Here is a 25,761-nt window from a genome sequence, read left to right on the forward strand (position 1 = left end):
TAATGTGGAGAAGTCTTATTGGCTTTACACACACAAAAAAACAATTTGGTTGGATCAGTGTTACTCCACCCTCCATAACCGTGCCAAGTTTTTGGAATACGCCATCACTGACACACGAGCTGTGTATACGTGTGTCTTTATCTTTTAAATCTTTTCTGGCTGCGGTTCCCTGGGAAGAGGAATTACGAACACCTGGGTAGGCAGTGACGTTCTTGGTTTGTATTCTACGTGCGAAGGCAGGGGTGCGCAAATTTTTGCAGTCGCGCTCCCGCCCTCTTCTAATCTCATCTCTGCGACGTCATGGCAACGCATTGCCATTTGACGTCCCAGTGTCGCTTTCAGAAGATGGAGAAGTCGGAGAGAAGGTAAGAGGCCTCGCGCTCTCCCCCGGCAATCAATTTAAATGTTGCGGGGAAGAGCGCAGGGCCTCTAACTGTGGGGCATGGTTCGGCATTCCCCTTAGAAAATGTTGCACCCCCCCCCAGTGCTAAGGCTGCCATCCTGAAGCTAAAAGAGAAAAGGACCTGTGTGTGGAAGGGACATGATTAGTTGTGTCAAATGGGAAAAGACAAGGGCAGGATCACAAAAAACCCTTCTATAAAAGAAAAGAATTATAAAAAAAGAAATATTGTGTATTATGTTATATCGATTCTATATAAAATAGGAAGATGTAACTATGAATTAAATACTCACTACTGTAACAATACTTTGCCATATTAAAATAGGTAAGCTATCCTACGGTGTTCCACACAGTGACTAGAGTCTGTGAAAGGGCTGTGAAATCCAGAGACGATTGTAAAGCACAGATCTAATTAAAAACACAAACAAATTGGAATAAAGGGACTTTAATAATTATTTGAGAGTCATAAAAATGGTAGAGAATAGGACTCGAATCTGATGATCTCTCTGCCCAGTGGAAGAAGCAGAGACTAATGAGACGTATTGTGCTGTTATTATTTTGCACCTATTCACATGAATAAACCATAATCTGTGCTAAGCCTTAGCACTGTTTAATAGCGCTGGGTCTATACAATCAAGGAATTAACATTTCTCAGCATGTTACTAATTTGCTGTTTTCTAAGTTACCTTCCTCTTCAATACATCAAATAAAATGTTTTTGTCAAGTTTGATATTTTCTTTTCTTAGACAGACAAAAGCAACACCAACTCAGACCTGTCAGCGACCTGCTGATCACTGCTCCAATATCTCCCAACACACCTTGTGTTTCCATTCTCATCTTCATCCTTTTAGGGTTAAATTCTATATGGTCCTAAGCAACCATCCGGGCCATTTCCGATCAACAATCCCTGTAAACATCAGTTTCAGACAAAAGTAGCCTCTTTGGACAATATACCCCTGAGCGCTTACACTGTACACTCCTTCTTGGGAGCTGGTACTGTATAGTACTTTTGTTAAAATCTAATGACATACTGTAATACTCTGATTTTTGTTTCTTGCCAATTACACTGCAGCATGTTGAAACCTTTAAATTAAATGTTTATAAAAACAATTCCCCTGCCTGCCAAAGACACACTGCTCATTGCTCCCTGCCAGAGACCTGCACATCACTTGCTCCATTAGCCACTTCCATACCACAGACCTGCAGATAATTGCTCGATTAGCCTCTTATGTCAGAGATCTGGAGACCATTGCTCCATTAAGCCACCCAATGCTGCTGTTACAAACTATTATTTCATTAACCTGGTTATACAAGAGACCTGCAGAACTTTGCTCCATTAGCTTCTTCCATGCCAGAGACTTCACATCACTGCTCCAACAAACCCTTTGATATCAGAGACCTGCAATTCAGTCATCCATGAACCCCTGCCATGCCAGACACCTGCAACTCCGGGCCCCATTAACCCCAGAAACTCCGTGCTCCATTAACCCCTGCCATACCAGACACCTGCACTGTAGTGCTCCATTAACCCCTGCCATGCCAGTCACCCTGAAACTCAGTGCTTCTGTATCCCCTTCCATACCAGACACTTGCAACACATCGCTCCATTAACCGCTTCCACGCCGGGCACCCTCCAACTCAGTGCTCCATTAACCCCTGCCATACCAAACACCCTCCAACTCAGTGCTTCTTTAGCCCCTTCCATAGCAGACATGCTGCAACCAAAATGCTCCATTAACCTCTTCCACGCCAGACATCCCGCAACTCCATGCTCCATTAACACCTTCCATGCCAGACACCTGCAACTCAGTGCTTCTTTAGCCCCTTCCATATCAGACACTTGCAACACATTGCTCCATTAACCTCTTCCACACCAGACATCGCACAACTCCGTGCTCCATTAACCCCTTCCATCCTAGACACCTGCAACCCATTTCTCCATTAACCTCTTCCACACCAGAGACCCTCACATCATGACTCCACACATTGCCCAGTCCTTACCTATACGCCAGGCTCATGCACTCAAACAGCCGGGTGAGCGTGGGATCGATGCTGCCGGACGGGAGCGCTCCCGGCCGCTCCGGTTCCTTCCCCCGGTGCCTGTGATCGCTGTGCGGGGAGGACACCATGAAGTGCCCGCTGTGAATGACTTGCAGCCGGGGCCGAGGCAGGAACCCCGCGCTACCCCCGCCCTCCGAGTCCCAGTCGGAATCCGTGTCCGGAGTGACCACCGAGAGCTGCCCAGATCCGCAAGCTGCGGCCATGGTGCAAGTCAACCTGCGGAGGGACGCTGAACGAGCCGGGTGCGAGGACACGCCCACCACAACCTCGCCCAATGGGAAGAGGAGCGCAGACCCTCCAACTCCCAAACTCACCAATCAGGAGGAGACAGGACCGTAAACATGGTTACATAGTGCCGCCCTTTTCCTGCTTTACTTTGACAGGAAGACACGCCCCGTGCCAAATGCGGCCAATCACAGTAGAGAAATAAGCTCAGGTCAGCGTGCCGTGTGCTTGGCACTGGCAGCGCATCCCTACCTGTCATAGGTTATGCAACATTGGAGAGGTAGAATGGCATCCCAGAATCCTCTGCGCCTCCCTGTGGTTCAGGTGTATGGCTGCAGCAGTGCTATACTGTAGATACTAGATTACTACTGTAGATCTATCTGCATCCATTGCATTGTGTTTACCCCTGAAAGTTGTGCAATATATATAGTGTGTGTGTGTGTGTGTGTGTGCGTGTGCGTGCGCGCATGTGTATATATATATCCATTTGCTATATGCTTGGCTGTGGAGGGTTTTTGTCACTTTTTTTTACTCACCATAACTTAACTAAGTGTGGTAAAACCCATCCCGATTGCTTCAGCTTTGCATAGCAAGTGTAACTAACCCCACACTGATGAGACCCATTAAGGTCGAAACGGCTGTCTGGGGGTGGGTTTACTGGCTATGCATCTTAACCCTGGCTGTGCTTAAAGCTGTGACCATGCAGCAAGCTTAAGCCTAATGGGAACCATGTTTAAAATGGTTTTGAAGCAAAAAGTGGCACTGTGCTCATTTGCATGTCATTTCCCAGAATCCCTTGCTGGAGTGGAAGTGCTGGGTGATAATGGTGAAAGGTGGGGTTGCAGACCTGCCTAAGACACGCAAATGAGCATACAGTTATATTTCCATTTGCTATATGCTTTGCTGTGGAAGGTTTTTGTCACTTTTTTCACTCACCATAACTTAACTAAGTATATGCTTAAGCTTATAGGGGACCATGTTAAATGGGTTTGAAGCAAAAGGTGGCACTGTGTGCTCATTTGCATCTCATTTCCCAGAATCCTTTGCTGCAGTGTGCTGGGTGATAATGGTGAAAGGCAGGGTTGCAGACCTGTCTAAGACATGCAAATGAGCACACAGTGCCACTTTTTGCTACAGAACCATATGACATGGTGCCCTATAAGCTTATGCCTGCTGCATTGCACAGTGTTAAAGCACAGCCTGGGTTAAGATGCATAGCCAGTAAACCTACCCACAGACAGCTGTTTCGAACCTATAGGGTCTCATCAGTGTGAGGTTGGTTATACCCACCATAACTTAACGAAGTATATATATTATATTATTTTCTTACATAGCACTGATAGCGTATGCTGTATTGCACATAGAATGTTGCTGGCAGAATGAGAGCCTGTCCCATAGAAATCAAAATTTCATTTTTGTGTCAGAGGCACAGGGAGATCAAAAGACTTACCCAAGGATACACTTGGATTCGAATTGGGATCACCCACATCAAAGGCAACGACATTAGCCCTGAGCTACTCCTGTATTAGGTTGGGTAGAAGTTCTTGTTGAAGTTGTTGATGAATAATACTTTTATGAACAGATCACTGTACGCTCTATTGCATTACAGTGTGATATGTTGTGATATACTTTACCAACTCTGCCATTGGATCCTGTGGAAGCAATTTTATGTTCTGCATTATAACAGGATATGTTGTGTTAGCATTAGGAACAATATGGCCAGCATCATCAGTGTATGCAAGTAATAAAGACTACCTACCATTTATATCATCCAATGGCTGGGGAATCACCTCAGTTTGTTAATAAAGTTCCTACGTGAAACTAGTTCGTAACTGCAATAATATTTATAATTATACTAAACTTTGCATTTACAATTGAACTCACAATGACAGTGTTATCATTAAAGCTGTAGACCAGTGTTTCCCAACTCCAGTCCTCAGGGAACCCCAACAGGTCAGGTATTAAGGATATCCCTGCCCCAGCACAGGTGGATCAATATGCGGCTCAGTCATTTTGACTGAGCCACCTGTGCAGGAGCAGGGGCACCCTTAAGACCTGGGTTCCCTGAGGACTGGAGTTGGGAAACACTGCTGCAGACCAAGCAATATCCTTCCTACATGTACTTTTTAAAATAAATCAGTTCTGTACTATGAGAAAATACTTGTAGTATTTGAAAAAAAACAACAACTCTGAATGACATTTTTAATGTATTATAATGTAGCACGCATTTTTTGTTTCTATAGCAACTATTTACAAAGTCACACCCCCTTCCTCTAATGAAACAAGCTCTGACACACCCCTTTTTGAGCCCCGCCCTCTCTAGCAGTGCACCAATTGTATCTAGTGACTGCCTGGTCACATCATCTTCCCCATAGAACTTTGCATCTTTGGCCCTCTTCTGCTGCACTGACCGCCATTTAGTGAACCCCGAGCCAAACCTTCGCCGATCGATCACAGGAGAACGGATCGATCGGCAACTTAGCTAATTACTTATCATTGTGTGGATTGTATTGATGCACATATGGAAGTGGGGGGGGGGGGATTTATTTTTTTTAAACGGCAGCTTGGACTGCTGCTTTAAGCTAAAGGTACTAAATTCCTGTTTTCAACACGTTTACTAAATATTGCACCAAATTACATCACAGTTTCTTTTCACAAGACAGCCCTTTAGAATGTTGAGACAAATTGCTCTATGTGATATCATGAGGGTCTTTAATCTAGTGATTTAAAGGTCACATTTAATTTAGTGAGTCCAAAAACAATGTTTACTTTACAAATGGCCTTGTGTTCCCAATTTTTGTGCTCATTGCTCTGAACAACTTGTTATGAGCAGAAATGGCGATATCCATTGACATTTTAGAAGCCAGATGATGTACAGTAGTGGCCAGGGAAAATGTTTCCCCCTCAACCCACAAGAAAGTATTTTAATGAAATAAAAATACCTATTTCCTGTGTACACTATTCTGTCTTCCCGTGCTCCCCTTCTCTCCAGCACGTCCTGACAGCTCCTGTATCCCTCTTCACTTTCCCGTTCTCCCCACATTGTAAGGAGATTCACAAAGCTCAGATCAGCGTTACCGCACCCCGATCTCTAGTTAATTAGTCTCCTTGGGAGGTTGAAATGGGCCCTGCTATTTATACTCATTAAGACAACATAAGTTGCCATGGTAACAGCTGATGCTGATGTCACATCAAACAAGTGTCAACATTTTGAATAAATAAAAAGTTAGAAGTAGATCAGCACATGAACTACAAGTTATCTTGTGGCTTCATTTTAGTTTTTTTTTTTGGGGGGGGGAATTGCTGGTTAAACCTCTCATTTCTCCCATCGTTCCCTTCAGGCCCTCATTTCCTTCTATTTGTCCCCAAACCCATTATTTTACGTCTCCCTCGTTTTCCTCTAATGCTCCCCTTCATTTCTTAGGCTACGATTATACCAGATGCCGCTGAGCGGCAACGCAATCCGGTGACGTCACCCTGTGCTGACGCCGAGCGGCATCTTGAACAAGTAGAGGAGAAAAGCAGAGGAGACAGGGAGGCGTGGCGGAGGCGTGGCCGTGAACGGTTCGCCCTCATTGGCTGAACCGCTCGCGTGACGCAGCTGTCGCCTCAAGAAACCAATTTTGAAAGTCTCTTTATGTGGCTGACTCTTTGCAGAATGCGAGGTATGTTCACTTTTATTTGATTACAGACATTTGTTTTTCAGCCGCGTGGCGTCCCGCCATGCCCCACCACCGATTTCTGGTGTAATCATTGCCTTACTTTGCTTTAGCTGTCATGGGGGAAGCATCTGACGGTTCCTCTGCTGGAACCACATCCTGTTGGCATTTTGTCGGTGCCCTCTCCCTACCCTTTGTGCCGTCGCTGCTTCTTATTCTTTTGCGGAAGCACAAAGAAGCATGGCTGAGGTGGTATAAGGAGCAGCGTGTGACGCACCATGAAAAGAGGTGTATTATGGGCTTAGTTGGGTACTTGGGACACAGTTCCAGCAGTAGAGCCTTCAGAAGTGGACCCCAAGTCCCTGAGTTTACCTAAATAGGTAATGGCCGTTATTTCCCTTGGTATCCACTAAACTAATAATATGCAAATATATAAAGATTTTTTTGTCCTGTAGGTAGACACGACTGGGAGGCGGGTCGGCGGCATGTCGAGGGGGGTGTTGTCCTTGACATCACAGGGCCGGTTTGCCCTCATTGGGTGAACTGCTCACGTGACCCTGCCGTCGCGCTACAAAAACAAATCATTTTGTCTCCTGTAGCTTTGCTACACATGCACGCACGCGCGCGCACTATACACAATCCCATTCACCTAATGTGTTTCATCGCAGAAGTCAGCATGGATGCGGCCTTAGGGGGAACGTCTCTTTTGCATGTCATTAGCACTAACAGCCGGAAAGTAGATAACCATACGTTATTTCAGTAGTCCGGCTATGATTGAGATCTCCCCTAGAATTGAGAAACAAGACAATGATGTTGGGGCAACATCATACGGCCACCAGAGTGCCACTAAGAATTACATTGCTTCAAAGTCATGGGACACGCAAAGAGTTATAGGGTTATCCTAACTATCAGAAGGGAGATACTACTAAACTATACGAGGGCAACTGATGCCGATATATATCAACCTTCAGCGATTTTGTGTGAGTCTCCCTGATTTGGCGTGTCTCTCTGATTTTTAGCATCAGCAGTCTCATAGTGGAGTCTCACTGATAGAAGTCAGTACTTTCCTATTACAAAAAGGGCATTTTTGTTCAAGAGTCACCAAATTTCCTCTGTTGTGGTCACATGAGGTTGACATCTCTGCTGATGGGTGTAAGAAGATAAGTGTGATAAAGATAAGACACCTCACAGTGAGGGAGGGTTGGGAATTTGCCGATTGTGCATTGGATTGTAACATTATCTAGTAGTTTTTGGCTTTTCAGATTTATTGAATTTGATTTTGCAGGTATTCTTACGCCCCCCCACGTACCCCCCCCCCCCCCGGCCGGATTCATTCTAAAAACTGATAACTTCATGTTTGTAATTGCTACTGGATTCTCTCCTTGGATAAAGAAGTAATCATTTGTACACAGGGTGGATATCCTTTGAACTGGGGGGTACCTAGTGAAGAGGTGGTTCTGTTCCACTGGACTCCCAGGCAAGAGGGGGAAAACTGAGGGCAATTACTGCATTAAATATACGTACTGTAACATGGTATTTTAGTGTGGCACCCTTGAGGTATGCTAGACTTTTCTTAGATATGAGGCTACTTTCACTTACAGGCCCTAGTTGTAACCAATTCCAAGTACCAAATGGAAGTAACTTATTTCATGTTGCAAGTCACATAATTGGCTAGTTTATTTGTTTTCAGAAGGTACTGGAAAGGTCAACCCTTTAGGGCAAGGGTGCGCAAAGTTTTCTGCCTGGCCCCGCTGCCTACGCTAACCCCCCTTGCTCACGTGCCCCCCCCCCTTGGCTCCGGCATCAAATGATGCAGTGGGGTCATGTGACGTCACGTTGTCATGGCAACGCGACATCACGTGACCCTGCGGCGTCTTTTGCTGTCAGGTTGCCATGACAACACGTCATTGGAAGGTAAAGTAAGTGAATTTGCAGAGGCCTCAAGTGATCCCCAGCATTTAATATAAATGCCTTCAGGAAAGCGCGGGGCCTCTGTAACCGCCGCACCCCCCACTTTGCGCACCCCTGCTTTAAGGGATGACTTAATAGTAAGACCTTCTCTTTTTCTGCCCAGCAACAAGGATGGGGAAAAGGTTATAAATACTTGGGATCTCAGATCATAAGTGGATCCGCGTCGAGGGGATCTCCAGGGCTACTTGCCCTGTAATGGGGTTAGCAACCTTTCTGGTTTCCTAGGTTAGGGCAAGTCTCCCAGTTTAGGGGCCCTAGAGGCACTACACTAAAAAGGATCCTGCCACAGTAGGATGAGGATTCTTCACACAGGGGCTCATTGAGGAAACCTGGGGGAGTGTGACGGTGAAGGGGTGCCCAGGCCAATAATAAAGGTATTATGCCCGGCTGGGTGCCCCTGAGCTATATGGGGGAATTGTGATTGTCAGCTCTTCAACCCAATCATGGCATGTAACTGCATTTGTAATAAAGATGTATGTGTATTTTTACTGTTCCAGGAGTGCCAACCAGCGGAGATGTGCAGGGGGTGAGTTTCAGGGGTGATTTTACGGTAAAAAATCCTCCCTAGAAAGCAGTTTGCAGCTCACCGCCAAATCTCCCTGCTTCAGCACAGACCAGAATAGTAAGACCAGGCAGGGGAATGAATCACATTCACGTTACCCCGGTATACGCCCACAAACCCCAGGTCCCAGGTTGAGGTTCAGTGTATCTCCCACCAGGTATAAGGTGGCGAGAGTTATATGTTTTTAAGTTCAAGTAATGTTCCGTATGGTTAAAAATCCATTTGCATGGGAGACAGAGTGGCTACTCCGCCCTCTAAGCTTCAAAGGCAATCCAGGATATGGAAGTGTTAAACCATTTGTTAGCAAGGCGGGTTAAAGGAAGAGAACTTCAATAAGCCATCCTGGCAAGTTTCAAAGGCAATCCAGGATATTGAAGTGTTAAACCATTTGTTAGCAAGGCGGGTTAAAGGAAGAGAACTTCAATAAGCCATCCTGGCAAGTTTCAAAGGCAATCCAGGATATGGAAGTGTTAAACCATTTGTTAGCTTGCTTGGTAGGGGAAGAGAACTTCAATAAGCCATCCTGACAAGATGTCACCCTGCCCAGACTGAGCGGCACCAGGTAAGAGGGGCAGGGTCTCATATGCTAAGTGGCAGAGGGGCAGAGTTCCCACGTGCCCAGAGCATAATGAGAAGCCCCATCTGCCAGGTTTGCAAAGTATTGGCAACTCCGTGATACGGGGGCGGAAATATTCCCATGGAGAGATAGGCTGCACTAGTTATGTATAGGAATGTTAACCCTATAAGACCCCGTGCAGCCCATCAGGAAGAGAGTCATCATGCTGTAACAGATTCACCTAAGATTCATCATACTGTAAGAGATTCGTAACATCATAACAAAGATTCAGCTAAGCTTCAAGAGTTCCAAGATCCAATACTGCAGGAACAGAACGAAAGAAGCAGCTCCAGCGGAGTAAAACAGCAGTGGCAAGTTGCGCTGCTGACCGAGGACTGTTTCAGGCTCTTTTCGGGAGCAACTCCCGCTCCTGTGAAATTGCTCCTAGAGACTTTGTTTTGCAACCTCTCGTTTTGGAAACAAAATATTTCGTTTTACCCCGTTCCAGTAAGTGAATTTTCGTTGTAATTGTAAACCAAGCTGTGTGTGTTCATTCTGTAAATAAATCACAATTTATTTTATCTCCTGCTTTGCTCAATCAAAGGATCCGGGTATTTTGGTGTTAAAAGTTCTGGTCTACCATGACAGGGAGCTGCTAAGGAATTGCAGGAAAGGGTTCCAGCACTGTCTTTGGCAGTAGAGGAAAGGCTTGAAAAAGAGGTGCTCTACCTACAAACCTCATGGTTGAGGAAACCTGAGTGTAAGTGTCTACATGTAACCTGAAAACCTGTTCTGCTGCTGCCTGAAATTCAGACTATTAATAAAGTTAAAGAAAAGTTCCTGGAACCCTGTTTTATTATTGCTCAATGCCTCAGCCCTGCACACAGTTCCAGCACCCTGAGATACTGTATAAGGTAACCGCTGAGCATCACCTGCACATACAAGAAATCTCACTTTAGGAGATTGTGATATTGGCCGGGGGTAGAGGTGTTACATTAGGTTAAAAAAAAAAAACATGCCCATTATGTTTTGCTAGATTTTTCTGGGTGTGATTCTAATAATATATTTATGATAAGAGAGATATACTGTAGGTACAGAGGAAGGCAATAAAAAAACAAAAAAGCAATGCAACATTTGCACATGATGTCTCATGAGAAAAAAAAACTGAAATAATATAATAACAGTAACTAGCAATCACATTTCTTCCTGGATCAAGTTGTGCCTATGTTTGAACTTGCTTGACATATCTCTGTACAGGCATACCCGCATTAACGTACGCAATGGGACCGGAGCATGTATGTAAAGCGAAAATGTACTTAAAGTGAAGCACTACCTTTTTCCCACTTATCGATGCATGTACTGTACTGCAATCGTTATATACATGCATAACTGATGTAAACAACACATGTGTAACAGACTCTATAGTCTCCCGCTTACGCACAGCTTCGGTACAGGCAGGGAGCCGGTATTGCTGTTCAGAACGTGCTGACAGGCGCATGCGCGAGCTGCCGTTTGCCTACTGGGCGATATGTACTTACGCGCGAGTGTACTTAAAGTGAGTGTCCTTAAACCAGGGTATGCCTGTATATCTTTCCTATCTCACAAGATGTGCAATTTTTTACTTAACATATCTACTATATCTACCATCACAGATAATTTCAAAGGTAATTAATTCCTCATTTTCACTGTAAATAACCCTTTCCTTTGCTGCTGGTGAAATCTAATTTCTGCCAATCTTTAGTGCTGGGCCACATATATCATGTGAAAAATAAAGAATTCTGAAAAATAAACAAAAAACACTCCCTTACAATTCCCCTGCATTGACTCTGAATATATTTGATAATAGTAATCATATCACCAAAGAGCAAAGAGAACAATTCTAGTTTTGATTATCCCAGAAATCAAACCATCCACCTCTTACTGGATCACTGGCACTTTTATTTGCTTTTTCCTGTTCCATTATGGGTTTTTTTCATAGGAAGGTGCCAAAACCTGTACTCAATATTCAAGATATGGTCTTACCAGCTATTTATACAGGGACACATTTATTCTCTTGCTCAACCTTTTTAATGTCTGATGATATTGTGGTAGCCTTTGCAGCTGCTTCCTGACACTGAGCTCTAATCCCAATTCTGCTATCTACAGCCACTCCTGGATGTTTCTCCAACAACGGCTAACCTAATTTTGTTTAATTAAGTTTGTAAGCTTATTATTGGTACCCAAATGCATATCTGTACATGTATGTACATTTAACCTCAAGTACCATTGGTGTCCATGCTCCCAATCTGTCCAAGTCCAGAGAAATTGCAATGTGCTCTGATTTTATAAACTTACCCAATTGAGTGCTCTATATAACCACCTGTACAACATTAATAAATAAGTTGAAGAGCAGTGATCACAATATCAAACATTGAGTCACTCCACTTACAACACTAACACAGTCTGAATACATTCTATCAATGACCTGTTGCCAATCTTTACACCAGTTCTCAACCCAAGTGCAAAATTGGCATCAGTAATTCATACAGCAATGCAGAGCGTTAAGAATAATTTAATTTTAACATGGTATATCTAATAAACCTTTGCGTACTGTGGCATCTGGTTGTCATCGAGACCCTCTAGGCACCTCATTTATTGCTATGCCAGTCTTGTGATACTGGAATTCAAGAAATAGAATGCTTGAATTTCGAGTAGTCACCAGAAGACCGCCGATTGCCTCCGTGCTAGGGATTAATAGTACCGGTAGTCAAGGGCCCTATAGGGTTAACTGTTGGGGGTACTACAGAGTTCCTTCCCTCCCCATCATGTGATACAGGATGACTTGTGGAAAGGACAGCCACTCCCAAGTAGGTCTTGGGACTGGTGATGTCACCATAGGAAGATGGGAGGATATATATACCACCTCCCCCAGTGTTTTAGAATCAGGTTCCTTGGAAGTAGCAGTTGGAGAGGGCCTCACTGTAAGTTATGCAAATATGTTAAGTGTGTAACACCCTTATCCCCCCCCCCTCCCTTAGGGAGATGCAATGATAATCGGAGGTTACTAGGGTTATGGTGCTAACCTGTTAGGAATACAGGAGGCAGGGCCTCCGCAGACAGGGAGCTTAGGATGCAGGGTGCAGCACCTCCACCTATGGGGATTCTGCCAAGGATGGAATGGGCCCCCACAGGAACATATACTCGGGGTAAATAACCACACTCACGATAATATAAACCACAATGAATACAAACAAATAATCCGGCGCCTAAATACAAGTGAATGAAATACAGATAATTATCTGACCATATATAAAGTCCAATCTTGGAGACCTGTGGTCAACAAGCAAGCATAAGTCAGACGTAGTAATGTGTGTCTGTGTTGTATACATTTGCCACGCTCAGTAGCACTCTTTTTGACATAAATATATATTCATGATGTGGTGGGTGTAGGAGTTTGAGCTAGCTGGGAATGTGTATGTTAAACAATTTCTGACTGGCAACAGTTGTATGGAGGTAGGTGGCACCTCCCCGCAGAGCTCACCCCTCCCCACCTTTTTAACTTGGGAGGTCTTTTCACTTTGCTGCAAGAACAGGACCTACTATGATTCTTTCCCCTCATACAGAGGTAAAAGGAAGGGTTCACAGTGTAGTGTAGGACCTGCATTAATTTGGTTATACCTTGACGTGGTATGCAGGCTTATGACGCTTTGGCCAAAGGGTTTAACTAAAAAACCAAGTAATTATTATTATTGAAGTATTTAAACTTTATACTTATTACCATATATGTTCTGTCAATTGGATGTAGCATTGGGCACCCCTTTCTTTTGTTGTATACATTTGCCACGCCCAGTAGCACTCTTTTATGACATAAATATATATTCATGATGTGGTGGGTGTAGGAGTTTGAGCTTGCTGGGAATGTGTGTGTTAATCAATCTAAAATTACTAAAGGACACAAGTACAAGTACCTCCCCAGCGTATGAGGGAAAGCTATGAAGGAAGAAGCACTGCGTTACCATATTGTTTGACACCAGTTAATGTCTATGAGAAGTATGTTTTATGCATATGGATCCTTATCAACAGATGTGAATAAAGGTTGTACTATAAAAGTTGCTGGTGCCCTTCATTCTAACACCTGCATATCCATGCCCAGCGCCATGCAACGGTTTGAGACACTGAGCACAGCCATGTAAGTAGTCTATCATGATGAAGACTCCTTAAGAGCCGACAGGGAGGTTACATCTGTTATTACTGGATCTAGTATTGTCCCCATTCTATTTGGTTACTCGACTACAGTATGTGGGTCATATACTCGTCCTTAAAGACATTGAACAACCTGTTCCCTTTAGCTGTTCTACTAATCGCACTTCCATTTGAATAATTGTGACGGAATAGGCAGCCAGGTGTCCAAAAATCCTAGGAAACTCTGCCCTGTTGCCTATTCTTATCAGAGTGACCCTGGGGCTAAGGTGAGGCACCCGGGGTTTGCCGTTTCGATTGCAGTACACATTGCATTTTGTGGTGAATCTGTGACAGCTGTGGTACTGTTTCACCCCATGTATTGTATGTACCGTAATGAATGTGATGTTCTACTTTGTGAAAACAGTGATACTCCTCTGCCCATTGTGTAGTGACAGGAGGGGGTTAATTCTGCACTAGTTCCATAAGTGTAGTGCAGCACCTAGTGTGATGCACGGGAGTTCCCAGCCCCCCCTGCATGCTGTCCAGAGCCTCCTCCCTAGCCCCGTTCCCTTGCAGACTCCTGCCGATACTCGTTCCTAGTCTCCCCCTGTTAGGACCGGTGTTACTTGCCCTTTACAGATAGATCTCATAGTAAAGAAACTCTGGAGCATAGTTTCCACTGAAACAGCCCTCACTAAAATAACTAATGACCTCCTTGCTGCCAAAGACAGAGGTTATTACACTCTGCTCATATTACTCAACCTCTCTGCAGCATTTGATACTGTGGACCACCCTCTCCTCATTCACATTCTCCATACTCTTGGCATCCACCCCTGTGACAACATGGGTGACACGCCTCATCGCATTCAGGGACGCCGCGCCGCTCGACAACAAAGCACATCCAGGATCGGGCTTAGGCCCCACCACTGCGTCCCGCCAGGCGAACAACAAGCGAGGGACTAATCACCCTTGAGTCAAACATCATACTCACCTGTGGTCTACTCCGCCTCCGTCTGTCATTGGGCGGCTGCTACCTTGTGGGCAGGTCTGCCCTAATTCATGCAAGCAGCGATTGGTTCCTGGTCTCTTATATGCTCAGCCAGCCCTCTACCAAACTGGCTGATCATAAGTCTTCAGATGGTTACAAAGTGCTTACTGCATCCTTGCCTTCCTGCCTTGCTACCTTGTCCTGTATTTATCTCTAGCTCCGTCTCTGACCATTGGCTTTTACCCGGACTCCGACCCTCTCAGCTCCTGACCACGGCAAGTACCTACGACGATCCGCACCTTTCTAATCCCGACCCGGCTAATGACTATGACCCTGCACTCTGGACGCGCTCACGCGGCTGGAGGTCGGCTTATCCAATTTCCACCTCGCGGTCACATCCTGTTTGTGGTGAGCACCCGTTACAGTATGCTCAGCCCCACAAACATGGATCCCGCTGAGGTGAGGCGAGTCTTGAGCACGCACGCCAACATGCTCACCATGTTACAAAAGTACCTTGAACAGAATAAACATTGCATGGAAACGCTGCAACAGACAGTCCAATCCATCACAGACCAGACACAACGTTCTCCCCTTCACTCTGTGTCCTCTGTGATGTCAGTTCCTGTCTCCACTTCTGTTTCTGTGACTGCAGCCTCAGAACCATGACTACCTACCCCCAATCGCTATGGCAGAGATCCTCATGGTTGTCGCGGTTTCCTGAACCAATGCTTTATTCAATTCGAGTTAATGCCTTCTCGCTTTTAGTCTCAAAGATCTAAGGTGGCATACATAATTTCTTTATTAACTGACGACACCCTGTCCTGGGCCTCACCAGTATGGGAGTTGAGGTCGGATCTCACCAATGACATTGCACGCATCATCAAGGAGTTTCGCAGGGTCTTCGACACGCCTGGACGTAAGGTAACTGCTGCCTCATCCTTGTTGCATATCTCCCAAGGTAACCGTCCCGTGGCCTGGTATGCCTTCAAGTTCTGCACCATCGCCGTAGAGACCGGATGGAATGATGAGGCGCTGACAACCGCCTTTTGGCAAGATTCTCCGAAAAGTCCAACATCATACTCACCTGCGGTCTACTCCGCCTCCATCTCTCATTGGCTGCTACCTTGTGGGCAGGTCTGCGCTAATTAATGCAAGCAGCCAATTGGTTCCTGGCCACTTATATGCTCAGCCAGCCCTCTACCAAACTGGCTGAGCATAAATCTTCAGATGGTTACGAAGTGCTTACTGCATCCTTGCCTCCCTGCCTTGCTACCTTGACCTGTGTTTATCTCTAGCTCCATCTCTGACCATTGGCTTGTACCCGAACTCTGACCCTCTCAGCTCCTGATCACGGCAAGTACCTACGATGACCCACACCTCTCTAATCCCGACCCGGTTAACGACTACGACCCTACACTCCGAACGTGCTCACGCGGCTGGAGGCCGGTTTATCCAATCCCCACCTTGGCCTCGCGGTCACATCCTGTTTGTGGTGAGCACTCGTTATATCCCAGCTTCCTTCTTCCGAGCTCGGCGTGGGGAGAGGAGGGGGAATGGCACGCAGCGATGGAAGAGAAGATGAGCAGGCCACCCAGGTTGGCCCAGAGGATGCTACTCTCCCTCCCGTAGTCCCAAGCAGACGTCCAATAGCTTCCCTGCTCTCCTACCACCCTCCTACCATGCACCCACAGCGGGAGTGAGAGGGCAGGGTCCGGCCATGGCGGTGGTCCGGCAGACACAGGAAGGAAGAGTTTCCATGTGGGGCCTTCTTTGTGCCTTATGGTGCCACTGTGTGTGGGGTATTCAGCGGGGTATCTTAAAAAATACATGGTATCTTAAAAATACGGCCTCTTCATTGACCAGCTGTAAGCCCCGCCCCTTGCATTTGATTGGCCAGGGAATGGAGCTATGACGTCACCCTGACGTAGTTTATTCTGATTGGCCCATCTCCTACTGGCAAGCTCCTTGATTAGTGCAGCTTCAGCCACAGGCCTTAAGGGGGCCAAAATTCCTAAAAGGAGCACTCACTGCCCATAGAGTTAGATTCACCTGGGGAAGCAATGTGTCTTGCTATGTTCTCCCTTCGTAGACGTAGGCCTCTGCAGTAATTCCCACTGTCTCTGTGCAGCCTAAGGAATCTATCCACACCCATGGACTGTAACCGAACTTTGTAATTCATAAGAACTTTTCCAATCCCCCCCCTTTTATTTGATGTTGCTGATTTGTGTGATATTTTGTGTACTGTACCTTTCTATATTAAACCCCTTATTTAATACTGTAGCTCTATTGTCGTGACTGAGTATTAGCTCAGGTGGTTTTTAGTAACTTGGTATATATTGTATGTTGTGTCATTTAGTTAGGATGCTTCCTGGGAATTCTGTGACCCTGGCATGTGGCTTTGGTCCCATTATCCCAATTAATCCTTAAATAGTAGAATACTGTAGATACAGTAGGAACGCTGATCTTTGATGTGCGATTGACTCCTAGTGTATCATGGAATACAAGGAGTCTGTGGGTCCCTCTCATAGCCTCGCTGGTGGGAACGCTACATCCTGGTGAGTTTAGACTAGGATTGCTACTGGACATGCACTGTGATTAGTTAACTTTGCTGTGTGATTTCTGGGAGCTCTGGGACCCTTTGAGTTAGCGGAGGTCCTATTGCCCAGAGACCACAAGGGGCTGAGTTTAGGCTAGAATTGCTACCAGTGGCGGATTTACAAATCCGCCGCCCTTAGGCCCTTACCTGGTGCCGCGCTCCTCCTTCATTCCGCCCTCCCCCTTCTTCAGCATATTGTAGCATCGTTAAATGAAGCCGCAACATCGAATGGTGGTGCGTTAACATTACACGGCATCACATCACCATGGTAACGTGACGTCGCATTGCCACTTGGCAACGCGAAACGTGTGTCGTTGTAGTATCATTTGACACCACCACGCTGAAAAGGAGGAGGGCGGCATGAAGGAAAAGGTAAGAACCTTACCGAGGCGCCACGCTCTCCCCCGGCAATCAGTGGGGAAAACAGCGGAGCCTCTGTGGGGGATTTGCTGCCCACACATTTTGCCGCCCTGGGCTCGTGCCTGATGGGAAATCCTCCACTGATTGTTACTGTGTGTGCCCTGGGATTGTGTATAATGACTGTGTGATTTCTGGGAGCCCTGGGACCCTCTGTGTTAGCGGAGCTCCCATTGTCTCCAGAAACAACCAGGGTGTAAGGGTAAGTTTGTGGCTCCCAGCGAGAGTCTGTAGAAACTGGTGTAACCCATCTACCCCCACCCTAAGGGAGATTTCCTGCGGTTACCTGTGAGGGTGCTACCGGTTGGTTCACAGAAAGGCCCGGAGCATCCGCCGGTGTTGTTTGGGGATTAACAGGACAGGGTTTCTGTGCTGGGTATTTTTTTTCTCACTGGTACAGCGCCTCCATTCCCACCGGGCCTATAGGGATAGGTGCAGTCCACTGTGGAAAATACTCACTCCCTCCCTGAATAAACTGCAGCCTCAGGCTGGAGTATAAAAACAGGAACAGTTTTTTATTCTTGTACAGCAGTACACAGCATACATATCAGCATACTCTTTCCTTTGGTCCCTGGACTCAACCCCCAGGGCTTGAGGCCCCAAAGGTCTATACACCCCATGGTGGAATATGGGATAGCAGTCCCACTCCCCTGAGGGAGGAGAAGGAAGGTGAACCAGAGCCCTGACTCCACACTTCCAACAACTGACTAAATTTGGATCTGCAGCTCCTTTTGTACCCAGGGTAAGGTCCTAGGTCTGAGCCCCTGATAGGGAAGTACCAAGGCCTTAGGCCCACAACCTGTCACTCAAGGGAGTTGTTTACTGCAGTAGCATGGGCAGATTTGACCCTAACACTGCCTGCGCTGGTACCAGAACTTACATGTTGGGCAGAGGATTAGTATCCCAGGGGATACCTGGCTACACCGGGATTGGGTGAGAGGTACCCCAGCTATACGAGCGTAGCTCTTGGGGTGGGTTCCCCCTAGTGGTGTTGGGTAGTGATGCATCATAACATTGTAGGTTAGGAATTTTCAGAGTAGGTATGTGGGCACCTTTTTTCCCTAGGTTGAGCAGGAATCCCTCACGGTCAGTAGGATCAAGTCTGGATAGACTCTGTATACCGGTGACCTGCTGTTTTGAGCACCTAGATCCCCCATTGCATTTCTATGTGAGAAAGACTCTGAGCCGTCAGAGTAATATGTTTATTTTCAATGCTGCCTGAGCCTGTATCCGGTGTCCAGGTCACCCTATGTTTCTGGGTCCAGGGTGCCCCGGTAATGACATTAATGTACCTGGGCCTTGTGCAGAACTCCAGACAATGAGCACCCCACTGTGAGAGACAATGCTTCCTCAATTGCGTCTTTTGTTTCTCCTGGACTTTGCAGCTGCTCCCTGTATGTCAGAACCCTGTAACCACTGCCGCTAATCAGTCAGGTAGTTATTCCTGTGACTTTACATACAGAGTTGCTGTCAAGTGCTGTGGTCGGGGGCTAGACCCTGCGGTCAGTTAGTCTCGGTTATTGAGACTAACAGGGACTGTGTAACGATGCGCTCACCACAAACAAGGCATGACCGCGAGGCCGAGGTGGGGATTTGATAAACGCCAACCCACAGCCGTGAGGGCGCGTCTGGAGTGTAGATAGGTCGAGGTAGCCGCGTCGGGGTAGGAGAGGTCAGGATGGTCAGTGATACTTGCCGAGGTCTGGATTGGAAAGGTACGGATTGTTGCAGGTGTTTTGCCAAGGTCTGGATTGGAGAGATACGGATCGTCGTGAGTAAGCCGGGTCAGGAGCGGAGAAGTGTGGAATCCAAAAACAAGCACGGTCAGGCAACACAGAACAAGACAGGCAAGGCTCAGACAGGCAAGGTTATGCGCAGCCAATGTGCCAGAGGGCAGGCTGAGCATATATAGGAATAACAGACCAATGAGGAGGAAGCATACTCCCTAGTATGCATGGCTGTGGTTGGCTGATGGAGACAAGGCAGGTGAATCCTATTACACAGCGGAACGGAGGAGACTCTGCGCGTGTGTAACTGGTCTGTGAGATTTGCTGCAGGAGGCAGCAGAGGCAGGACACCTGATCACGGGTCTAGGTAAGTCGGAAGAGGAGCGGATGACGGATCCTTGCAATACACCCCCCTACAGGAGTAACCTCCGGGCGACTCCAGGAAGGCTTGTCAGTGTATCGCTGATGGAAGAGATGGAGGAGCCTGGGTGCATCGAGACGATGATGAGGAGTCCAAGATCTTTCTTCGGGTCCGAAGCCTTTCCAGTGCACCAGGTACTGGGTTGATCCTCTGGAGGACCTAGAATCCAGGATAGATAGTACCTCGTACTCCTGTTGGCCTTGTACAAGGCAAGCAGGAGCCGAAGCCGAGTCAGAAGAATGAGAGTTCAGGGTGACCGGCTTCAGGAGGGAGACGTGAAAAACGGAAGGTATTCTCATAGTGGGAGACGTAGCCGGTAAGCGACCTGGTTGACTTTCTCTGTGATAGTGAATGGTCCTATAAATCTAGGTGCCAGTTTCAGCGTAGGGACCTTGAGTTTGATGTTTTTAGATGACAACCACACCTTGTCTCCTGGTTTAAACTCTTGGATCCTTCTTCGGTGACGATCCACCTACGCCTTTTGTCTGGTAGTTGCCATCTTGAGGTTCTCTTGAACCATTCTCCACAGCTCTTGAAGACTATTGATTCTGTCATCTGCTGCTGGTACCCTGGAAGTGGAAGAGGAGATGGGTAGAAGTAATGGGTGAAATCCATAATTAATGAAGAAGGGCGACTATGTGGTGGATTCGTTGCGCAAATTGTTATGCGCGAACTTGGCCCAGGGAAGGAGCTCAGACCAGTTGTCCTGAGAATCAGACACGACACACCAGATGTATTGCTCCAGAGACTGATTGGTTCGCTCGGTCTGGCCGTTGGTTTGGAGATGATACCCTGAAGAGAAATGTAGCGCTATTCCCAGTTGCTGGCAGAAGCAGCGCCAGAACTTGGATATGAACTGTGACCCTCTATCGGAGACTACGACCAATGGTACCCTGTGGAGGCGAAAGATTTCTTTGATGAAGATGTCTGCCAATTTGGGAGAGTTGGGGAGGGGGGTTTTAATAGAATAAAAGGAGACTGCTTAGAAAAGTGATCTACCACAACTAAGATGGTGTTCATCCCTTTAGATACTGGCAGTTCGACTATCAAGTCCATGGACAAGTGTGTCCATGGACGGTGCAGGATGGGAAGTGGTCGAAGGAGTCCTGGTGGTTTATCCTGGGGAGTCTTATTCCAAGCACATGTCGGGCACGCAGCAACAAATTCTTTGATGTCCTTTTGCATACCCGGGCCACCAAAAGGTCCGCTCCACGAGATCCGTAGTCCTTCTAGTACCTGGATTTCCAGAAAGTTTAGAAGAGTGACCCCATTCAAGAACCTTCTACCGATGAGGTGGTGGGGTAAACAATCGACCATCGGGAACTACGCGATCCTCTGGAATGTGAGATTGCTTTTGTACGATGCCTTTCAAAGCATCAAACGTGTTGGCAGAAAGAATATATTTGGAAGGAAGAATAGGTTTCTGCTGATCCTTGGTTTTATCGTCTACCAGGAACTGGCGGGAGAGAGCATTGGCTTTGGTATTCTTTGAACCCGGAAGAAAAGAGATAATAAAATTGAATTGTGAAAAGAAAAGTGACCACCTGGCTTGACAGGCCCCTAAGAATCGAGCACCCTCGATATAGAGCAAATTCTTGTGGTCAGTGAGAATGGTGATAGGGTTCTCCATACCTTCCAACTGATGTCTCCATTCTTACAGAGCTAATTTGATTGCAAGGAGTTTCCGGTTACCGACGTCATCATTTTGTTCCGCTGGGGATTTTTTTTTGAAAAAAAGGCACAGGGATGGAGTCTGGCGTGAAGGTTCTTCCTCGAGGAAAGAATGGCACTGGCTCTGACGTTCCACGCATCTACCTCCAAGGTGAACAGTAGCTTGGAATCCAGATGGGTGCAGAAACAAAGGCGGTCTTCAGGTGATCAAAAACTTGATTAGCTGCTGGCGACGATGAGGCGGGATCCGCACCTTTCTTAGTTGAAGCTGTGATGGGAGCTACTGCTGAGGAGAGATTTTGAATAAACCTGCGGTAATAGTTCGCAAACCCCAGGAGGTGCTGTACAGCCTTGAGGGTAGTGGGACGAGGCCAATCCAGAACCGCCTTTACCTTCGCTGGATCCACGGTGAGGCCCATGTTAGAAATGATATATCCCAGGAAGGGTGACGGAAGTGACATTTTTCCAGCTTGGCAAACAAATGGTTTTCCCATAGGCGTAGAAGTACCTGTTTAACATGGCTGACATGTTACTGTGAGGATTTAGAAAAGATCATTATGTCGTCCAGATAAATGACCACAAATTGATTGTGAACGAGATTTTCAGAGATCTGCTCAAAGTCTTGGAAGACGTCAGGGGCGTTACAGAGACCGAAGGGCATGACAAGGTTTTCCATTCGTCGCCTTGGCGAATCCTTACCAAATTGTAGGCCCCACTAAGATCCAATTTAGTAAAGATGTTGGCTCCTTGAAGGCGATCGAAGAGTTCTGGAATCAATGGTAAGGGATAGTGGTTTTTAATGGTGATCTTGTTAAGACCTCTGTAGTCAATACAGGGTCATAGCTCCCGAGGACATCGAAGGTAAGCTTGCTTTGGCAGCACCCTCCACCTAGCCAGCTACGCGCTTTCCCCATATCCCAGTTCTGGTGAACAATTGCTTGTACCTGTTGTACAGTGTGTGTCTTGCTGTTAGCTCCAGCTAAATAAACTTTGATTTATTAAACGCTTGCATTCTGTCTAATGTTTGTACAATCCCTGGTAGGCCCTGATCGTTTCAATGGTCTCTCTAAAATAACTGACTAGTCTCATGGCATCATTTTTCTGTTGTTTGTCATGTCATATTTCTGTTTTCTGGTTTACACGGTTTACATTTGGGACGAGTGAAGACTATCCCTTCCAGTGGGTCTGAGCAGGGGGTGAAATCTTACATTTTATTTTTGTGTCACATTTTTTATCACTTCACATTGCTTTTGTGTGTGTTATTGAATTGTTTTTTTCACCTATTAGAGAGGTTTATATATTTTCACTTTATTTATAGTGATTACCCTTTATTTGTTTTTGTGCCTATTTTTTCACCTTACTACCAATAATATTTCTGTTTTCTCACCAATTATTTAACTTTTCTCAGTTTATCTTTCAGTAAATTATCTGTAGCTGGTGGGGCTTCTTTTTGCAATATGTCAGGTTACATGGGCTCAGTATGTACGAGGTACTGTGCATACGCATGCATAGAATCCCCCTACCCAGGCACATGCTGGAACAGTCTCTGCTGCTGCTGCTGCCCTTTGGACACTCATCCAGCTGTGCGATTATGATGAAACCAGCTCCACAGTTTACACAACAGTTTATATTCAGGCTGCTCCTGCCGTTATCATGACATCGTTTTGTTTATGGGAGCCCCAGGGGCTCTCCACAGACATGTTTGGGACTTGGTGGACAGTTATGAGGAGCGCTACAAAGTTACTTACCCTCTGGCCCAGGGGTGCTCAACTCCAGTCCTCATGCCCCCCCCCCCCCCCTCAACAGAGAGAGAGAGAGAGAGAGAGAGAGAGAGAGAGAGAGAGAGAGAGAGAGAGAGAGAGAGAGAGAGAGAGAGAGAGAGAGACGCAATGAAGTATGTGGTCTTTGGAGCTGAGTCGCATTGATTTCAGCTCTGGGGACCCCCTGCTTCCCAAGACATAGCGCTTCGCAGCAGTGATGCACGTGACATAATAATATAACACATAGTGGGAATAAGCGCTTCAGACATAAAAGTAACATTAGGAAAAAGTAGTCACTGCCCCGAAGAGCTTACAATCTAAGTGGTGTCAATCTCAATGAATGTGCTGCCGGGATCTCAGAGGTTTAATGCTCCTGCTTCACACAAGCCAAGAGGAATTCCGTGCCATATTCTTCACCCGGCCGGGGCTGCTACCGGCATGACATACAGTATGGAGGTATGTACCTCGGGAAGCAGGTGGTCCCTTGAGCTGAAATGAATTCAGTTCTGTGCAAAGATCCTCCACTTCATATCAATTTAAAAAAAAAATGTAATATTCCACCCTAGGCATAACCAGACCTTTAAATTCGATGGGGCCTATTCTAGGAGCTTCCATAGCCAACTCATCGAGGATTTTGAGCAGTTCTCACAAAATTTGCAAGGTTGCTATTTAGAAAGCCTCAATGAGTTGGTCAAATCCTAACGGGAAGGCGTTTTTTTTGAGATTTCTCGCTCCTACTCAAACACATCGAGCAGGAGCTGCAAAAATCCAAATAGTGCCATTTCGATAAAAATCTGCTGTTCTAGTAGCTCCGATGAGATAATTGGAGCTCTGCAATTGCGAGTTTATCAAAGATTCATCTCACCAGCCCAAGGGTGGTGAGATGGGATATGAGAGCAATTTTGATGCAATTTTCCTGCATCGGATTGATCCCGGGAGTCTCCGGAGCTGATACACATAAATATTAGCACCAGAGACCCCCGGCATCAATCCGATGCAATAAAAATGCATTTATGGGCAGCTTCATTACCCTAGCGGCTAACCGCTAAGGCAATGAAGGGGTAAACTACCAGTGCCCAGTTTATTGTGGGTAGCGGGGGCGGGTGAAGGTATTTGGCCCATGGTGGGTGTTTAGACCTTGCGGGGGGGGGGGGGGGAGTTAACCCCTTCATTACCTTAGCGGTTCCCCCAACGAACATATCTATATGAGGGGAAGAGTGAGAAGCAGTGAAAACGAACACAATTGTGACAAACATACAGTATATCTTTTGCGACACAAGTGATGTTGCAACAGTGTTTCAAAACAGTGAGGGGCCGGTGAGACCTTCCCAGTCAGTGGAATAATTGTATCAGGTTCAGCAGCACTGTTGCCATTATTAGCAGGGTAGAGGTTGATTACAGATTTAAGCATTAGCCTGAGAATATATTCCAAGTAGTCTTTTAACCAGACACCATCTTTATTGCTATAAACCTGGATTTAGCCCTCTATATTCATAGGCTGCTGCCAGGTTTATGACCCCTGATCGGTGTAGCTATCTGCCCCAGATCGACTCCTCCTTTATGATTGGAGTGAGTGCGGAGCTAAAGACTATATACACCCTTGAGGTTAAAGCTGCAGTTCAAGCTCCCGTTTTTGTTGTTGTTGTTTGTGTAGCCAGGTCCCCCTTCTGCTTGTGGGCCCCCCCTCTGGGTACTCACCGTGCGGCAGTCGGGAGTAGATGCGGCCGGTTGCCAGAGACGCGTGCGGCCGGTTGCTAGGGCCGCTGTCGGGTTGCGAGGCACGCCCGGCGGTTCCCGGTGCAGGGCGCCGCCATGACAGTTCTTCGCGCATGCGCCGACTGCGGATGCGACGGGAGGCCCTGGTTAGATCGCGCAATGCCACCAATGAGAGGAGGGCTCTGTAAGGGAACTTCAAGTCCCATGAGCCTCTGGAGCGGCCCCATGACGCCAGGGAGCCAATAGGACTGCAGGAGCTCCCTGCTTGCAGGGAATAGATACATTTCGCGGGTTGCAGCACGTTGGCAGTTGGTGACAGGAGCAGCTAGGGGAAGGAGGTAGGGTGCAGGAGTCAGTGACTCTCTGCACTATGCCAGCAATTCCCCTAGGCCCCAGATAGCCCTGAGTCATCCTAGTGGAGTGTTGTAGGGACAGGCCCTAGGTTATGGACTCTGCCCCATTAGCTATTTGTTAGAGTGCAACGAACATTGTGCGTCTTGCTGGGAGAGAGCTGGACTATTATCCGATAGAGATCGCCTCTGATGGATCGTCCTGCTGTGGATCACAGATATCGTGCGGGAGTTCGCCTTGATCCTTTGTGAAGTCCGCTGCAGGTCCGAGCACTGGAGTGCTCGGCAGGTAACCCATAACCTCACGTGCACCAATAAGGCCTATCACCAGACATAGTGGCTGCGCAGTCACACACACACTTGTATATGACTTGGGAGTGCGAGACATTGGGTTGGGTTACTGGACACGGTGTGGGATCATTCTGTGGAAGTGTTAGCGTCCGCCATGGCGCATAAAGTGTTAGCGTCCACCGTGGCGCATAAAGTGTTAGCGTCCGCCGTGGCGCAAGATAGTGTTAGC

General features: G+C 46.8%; 1 protein-coding gene across 4 annotated transcripts in view; it reads right to left on the bottom strand.

Moving 5' to 3' along the window:
* The window catches only part of MLXIPL (MLX interacting protein like), a 121,658-nt gene that overhangs the window by 79,765 nt on the left and 16,132 nt on the right, over positions 1-25,761 (bottom strand). The window contains exon 1 of one of the 4 annotated variants that reach the window (XR_012800441.1): positions 2,402-2,781. The exons of 2 other annotated variants lie outside the window; for them this stretch is intronic. Coding sequence is in view for 1 of the 2 variants with exons in the window: in XM_075594482.1 (XP_075450597.1) it covers positions 2,402-2,664 (263 nt within the window). In the remaining variant the exon portion in view is untranslated. Of the gene's footprint in view, positions 1-2,401; positions 2,782-25,761 lie in introns of those variants that run through there. One more of the 4 variants, XM_075594482.1, reaches the window with a different exon arrangement.

Source organism: Ascaphus truei, chromosome 3 (genome assembly GCF_040206685.1).
Source record: "Ascaphus truei isolate aAscTru1 chromosome 3, aAscTru1.hap1, whole genome shotgun sequence".
NCBI lineage: Eukaryota > Metazoa > Chordata > Amphibia > Anura > Ascaphidae > Ascaphus > Ascaphus truei.